The 6,159-nt window shown below is 40.0% G+C and overlaps 1 protein-coding gene across 1 annotated transcript; it reads left to right on the top strand.

Annotated features, from left to right (window-relative positions):
- Positions 1-818: 818 nt before the first annotated feature.
- On the top strand, positions 819-1,748 carry LOC126593892 (vacuolar iron transporter homolog 4-like). The gene has a single exon (XM_050260053.1). It carries the CDS (start codon positions 869-871, stop codon positions 1,550-1,552), a length of 684 nt encoding a protein of 227 aa, XP_050116010.1. The 5' UTR covers positions 819-868; the 3' UTR covers positions 1,553-1,748.
- The last annotated feature ends 4,411 nt before the right edge of the window (positions 1,749-6,159 follow it).

Genomic DNA, 6,159 nt, shown 5'->3' with positions numbered 1-6,159 from the left:
AATAAGAAGTTGCACGCACACAAACGCCACCACGGTTAACAAGGAAAAAAAATTTAGTGTGCTGGGAATAGCTCAGTACAACAAATGTAATAATATAATCGGTTAAATTGTTTTTTTTTTTAAGTTTATAACCAATTGTATTATTACACTGAGTATATCAGACCATGTTCTTGACATACTAAAATCTCTAGTTAAGATGCACTCAAGATAGAAGTAATGAGCCCAAAACTTAAAAAAACGACATATTTAATAAAAAAAACTTACGCTATTTACACATAAGAGATTATTCATTCTCTTAGACAAATCAAAACTTGACATATGTGTTGAAGTATGTCTCACATCGAAAACCTTATGAAGTTTAATCACTCTTTTATACTAAATGGTTCTATTACTAATTATGTTGAGGTTTTTTATGGTAAAACTCCACATTAGTCATATTGCAATTTAATTATTTAAGTTGAGTATTGTAACGATATTGATTAGTGGTGCATCAGTATACTTTGACAAAAAACTTTTCATTTTATGTCTCTGAAGACTGTCATTTGCGGTGGATAATGACATTTTATGTCTCTGAAGACTGTCATTTGCAGTTGGTAATGACTCCAATATACAAAGCCTATTTTGATCAGCCATTAATCTTGATTAAGTAACTCTTATGGAGAGTGCCTTCCACATGTAGTGTCTCCCTCCTTATCACCACTAAGTTCCAATGGTCCATCAACATGTGCCCTAACCACAATAGATAAAAATCATAAAACCCTACCTCTATAAATACCCTAATGAGGGCGTGTGTCCTCCACAAGCAATCAATATCCTAATCTCTCTTCTTTCCCTTTCATACCAAATCCTACACTTCAAAACTTCAGACATGGCTTCCCAACGTGACCAAACTTCAACTAACCACATAGAAATTGCAGTTTATGGAAATGTGACTGATCAACCAAGACAATCTCCAATCCCAGAAGGCGACGAAGATGACACCTTTGATTACTCCCAGAGGACACAGTGGCTTCGCGCGGCTGTGTTGGGAGCCAATGATGGGCTGGTTTCTGTTGCATCGCTCATGATGGGCGTGGGTGCTGTGAAACAAGATGTGAAGACCATGCTGATAGCCGGTTTTGCGGGACTCGTGGCCGGGGCGTGTAGTATGGCAATAGGAGAGTTTGTCTCTGTGTACACTCAGTACGACATAGAGATATCTCAAATGAAGAGAGAGATGAAAGAAAATGGTAGGACAGAAAATGTAGAGGAGGCAAAGAAGAAGATGCTGCCGAATCCTGCGCATGCCGCCTTGGCGTCAGCCATTGCGTTTTCGATAGGCGCGGTGGTGCCTCTGTTGGGAGCTTCATTTATAAGTGAGCATAAGATGAGGCTGGCCGTAGTGGCGGCTTTGGTGAGCGTTGCGCTGGTTGTGTTTGGAGGGGTAGGAGCGAGGCTGGGGGGGTCATCGGTGGTGAAATCTTGTGCAAGAGTACTTGTTGGAGGATGGATGGCTATGACTATAACTTTTGCACTCACCAAATTAATTGGGTCTAGTGGTTTGCAGATGTGATAAATTACATGTTTGTTGTTGTCATTATGTTTAATTTCTGTTCTTGTTGACGTTGCTGGTATTGCTAGTGGTGGTTTTGCAGCTGTTGCCAACACCATTTGCATAGAGGCAGACATGTAAAATCATAGTGTAATTAAGTTGTGTTTATCATATAACGTTGCTATGCAACTATTTATTGGTTGTGGTTAAAGACTTATTTGTGATTGTTTCTAGAATGGTAAGCAGTTTTCGGCAACGATAAGTGTTTCTCATTACTTTGACGAGAAATGTTATAAGTTCTTCGAGGTAATAGACCAAAAGTTTTTGGGAAAACTACATACCACTTCGAAGGTTAATAAAATCTTCAACATGATTTAAAAAAAAAAAAAATTCTATGAAAAGCCCTTATGAGCAGACAAACTTACACTAACCCTCCAGTCATATAGTACCCATCAAGCCCTATATGAGGGAGAGGCTTGCATGCTCTCACTAATTTAGCGCCACTCTTGTAGGAGAGAAACTTGCATCCACTTGTTGTTTATAATACTCATCAAGTGATCACCAACCCCTCTTCTCCACATAACATATAATCACATGACCAGATCACGTGATTTTGTACAGCTACAAGAGAGTATACACTTGGGGCTATGTAAGTTCTTTCCTTGCTAGCAAACAGTTAGTTGTTGACTCATGAATGTTCATTTGCAGAAACCTAGCCATCTCATGATCGTGCACGCAATGAACACTGAAGATTTTAAAAGTTTTTCAAAAGTTCCGTTTGCTGGACATTGATAAAGTTTGTTTATTTTGTGTTTTTGATTGAGTGTTTGAATCGGTTTCTTGGGTAGGATAGTAGAGAAATTGAAAAAGAAGCAACTTGGAGATTGGTTTCTGCTATGCAAATAATGCAGCAGACTTAATTGAATAAGTAGAGTGATTTTTACACAAGAGTATGGTGCATTTCCATCACCCATACTTCTACAAAAGGTGATTGACAAGAGGCTTTAACAACCATTAAGCCTTACTACTCCAGATTACATCCTAACCCTTCATTTTGGGGTTAAATGATTTAATCTGGAGTGTACACTTGTCACTCACACACTTACACAAACATTTAAAAACAAAACTAGCCGTTGGAGACTAGAACCCTTCATTTTCTTTCTTCTTCTTCGATGCAGATGACATCCTTTTGCTCGGGAGTATCTTGCTGCCTTCGACTCCCCGACTCCAGGAGCTGGTTAGCTTCCAACACTCCCTTCTAAACTGCTTCTGGGAGTCAATCCGAGCAAACCCCTCAGGTAATTGAATCTCTCCTTCGGTAGTGCTTTTGTGAATATGTCTGCGATCTGATCTTCTGTGCTGCAATAGATTAGCTTGATTGTGTTGTCTTGCAATGCTTCTCTGATGAAATGATATCTTCTCTTGATGTGTTTTGTTCTCTGATGAAACACTGGGTTTTTAGTCATGGCAATTGCAGAGGTGTTGTCACACAGAAGTGGTGTGGCTTCAACTTGCAATTCGCCAAAATCTTTAAGTATAAACCTTAGCCAAATAGCTTGAGATGTAGCTTCTGATGCACTCACATACTCTGCCTCGGCTGTGGACAGTGCAACACTTTGTTGCTTCACAGAGGCCCATGAGAATACCCCTGATCCGAAAGTGAAAGCATAGCCCGATGTGCTTCTACTATCATCCTCACTGCCACCCCAGTCACTGTCACAGAATCCAATTAGAATAGATGACTTTCCCATCTCATATTTGATCCCATAATCAAGAGTTCCTTGTACATATCTTAGCACTCTCTTAGCTGTGCCCATATGTATCTTGCTAGGATTCTGCATAAACCTAGAAAGTAGGCTTGCTGAGAACATTAGATCCGGCCTTGTTGCAGTTAGATACAATAGACTGCCAACAATGCTTTTATAGAGACTAGCATCTGCAGGTTCACTTCCATCCTCCTTCTTGAGCTTCTCATTTGCAATTAAGGGTGTAGAAACTGGTTTGCAACCCTTCAAACCAAACTTTTCAAGCAAAGTTTCAGCATACTTCTTTTGATGAATAAAGATGCTACTTGCTTTTTGAATTACCCCAATGCCAAGAAAATGATGCAAGAGGCCTAGGTCAGTCATCTCGTACCTCTTCATCATTTCTTCCTTGAACTCTTCCATCATTGCAGCATCATTTCCAGTGTAGACAACATCATCCACATAGATTGAGACAATGAGTGTCTTGTTGTTGCTTTCTGTCTTGGTGTAGAGTGTAGCTTCACTAGGACTTTTCTGAAATCCTTTCTCAATGAAATATGAATCAATCTCACTGTACCAAGCTCTTGGAGCTTGTTTTAGGCCATAAATAGCCTTCCTTAACTTGTACACTTTTTTCTGGAAACTCTTGATTTGTGAACCCTTGAGGTTGTTCCACAAACACTTCCTCCTCTAGCACTCCATTTAGAAATGCAGATTTAACATCCAATTGATGCAGCTTCCAACCCTTCTTGGCTGCTAGTGCTATCAAGGTCCTTATGGTGTCTAACCTTGCTACTGGAGCAAAGGTTTCATTGAAGTCTACACCAGGTTTCTGTGAGTAACCTTTGGCCACTAACCTGGCCTTGTTCTTTTGCACAGAACCATCTAGATTTAGCTTCACTTTGTACACCCATTTTACACAAATCACAGGCTTCTCACTTGGTCGATTTACAAGTTCCCAAATGTCATTCTTTTCTATCATTTCAAGCTCTTCCTTCATTGCTTTCTTCCAAGCTTTGTCTTTCTCAGCTTCTTCATACGTTTCTGGTTCTACTACACAGTAATTACATGTAGCATAAATCTCATCCAGATTTCTCAATCTTACTGGAGTTGAACTAGGAGTTGTTGTCTGTGATTGACTTGATTGTGGACTCATAGTAGCTTGCTGTGGGGTCCCTTGTATGTCACCATTATCTGTGACTTCTTCTTGAACTGAGGTCTCTATAGGCTCCCTTGTTTGCCTTTTGTTTAGGTCAATTTGTAGAGAGACACTGTCCTTTTCCTCTACCATTGTATCCCAGTTCCACATTGAGTCTTCATCAAAGATAACATCCCTTGATAGGATTATCTTTTGAGTCAATACATTATAAACTCTGTATCCTTTCTCACTGGTACCATAGCCTACAAAAACACCCTTGTTACTTGATTTCTCCAACTTGTGCCTTAGTTGATGAGGGATGAGATTGTAGCATACTGAGCCAAACACTCTCAGATGCTTCACAGAAGGCTTCCTTCCACTGAACACTTCAAATGGAGTCTTCTTCTCCAATGTCTTAGTAGGACACCTATTCAATAGATACACTGAGGTGTTCACAGCTTCACCCCAAAATTTATAAGGCATGTTCTTCTCATGCATCATAGACTTAGCCATTTCGACTATAGTCCTATTCTTCCTTTCTGCAATCTCATTCTGTTGTGGTGAATATGCCACAGTGAGTTGCTTCTCCAACCCTACATCTTCACATAATACATTGAACTCATGTGAGGTGTACTCACCACCCCTATCACTTCTTAGTCTTTTGATTTGGTATCCACTTTGCAATTCCACCATTACCTTAAACTTCTTGAATATTGTGAATACCTCAGACTTGAACCTCATGAAATACACCCAACACATCCGTGAATAATCATCAATGAAGGTTAGGAAATACCTGTTTCCACTGATTGTTGTTGTTCTCATTGGTCCACACACATCTGAGTGAATCAATTCGAGTGGCTTTGTTGCCCTCCAAGCCTTTCCAGCTTCAAATGAATCTCTGTGATGCTTGCCAAACACACACCCTTCACAGATTTCATTGCATTGATCCATTTTTGGTATACCTTGCACCATTTCATCCTTTTGCAGATTTTGTAAGCTTGTCATGTTTAAATGACCAAGTCTCTTGTGCCATAGTTTCATAGAACTTGTCACACTTGCTTTCTTTGCCACTTCTTCTAAGTACTTCAGTACAAGTGGAAAGCTTCTGTTTTTCACTTCCACTTTGGTCACCAAGTTTGATAGGGATCTGTCATCATAGATCTCAACCACAGTTCCCCCAAAGAGTAGGAAATAGCCATGCTCCATCATTTGACCCACACTAAGTAGATTCTCATCCAATCCAGGCACTAGCATCACCTCCCTTATACATCTTCTTCCTTTCTTGGTGTTGATAACCAGAGTTCCTCTTCCAGTGGCTTTGACAATGTTTCCATCACCCATTTTCACTTTTCCAGTGAAGTTTGTGTCGATGTCAATAAGTAAAGACTCATGTGCAGTCATGTGGTTGCTGCAGCCACTGTCAATGTACCACACTTCATTGTTTCTCTCCATTTTTGCATTGAAAGCACAGAACACATTTGCTTCTTCTTCCACTTGATTTGCACAGTTTACTTGTTGCACATTCTTTGATCTGCAGTCCTTCATAATGTGCCCAAACCTGTTGCATTTATGGCATCTAGGCTTGTCCTTGAACCAACACTCTCCAAGGTGGAATTTATCACAGTGCTTACATTGTTGCTTGGTTCTTGGACCTACATTGGTGTTGCTGCCTTGGTTAGGTCTTGAGTTGTGATACCCTTTTCCTTCCCATTTCTTGCTTTTGCCCTTCCACTGTGGTTTCTGAT

This window comes from Malus sylvestris, chromosome 12 (assembly GCF_916048215.2).
Source record: "Malus sylvestris chromosome 12, drMalSylv7.2, whole genome shotgun sequence".
In the NCBI taxonomy this organism is placed as follows: Eukaryota; Viridiplantae; Streptophyta; class Magnoliopsida; order Rosales; family Rosaceae; genus Malus; species Malus sylvestris.
Note: the sequence above shows the minus strand (reverse complement) of the source record. Positions and strands in the feature narration are given on the sequence as shown.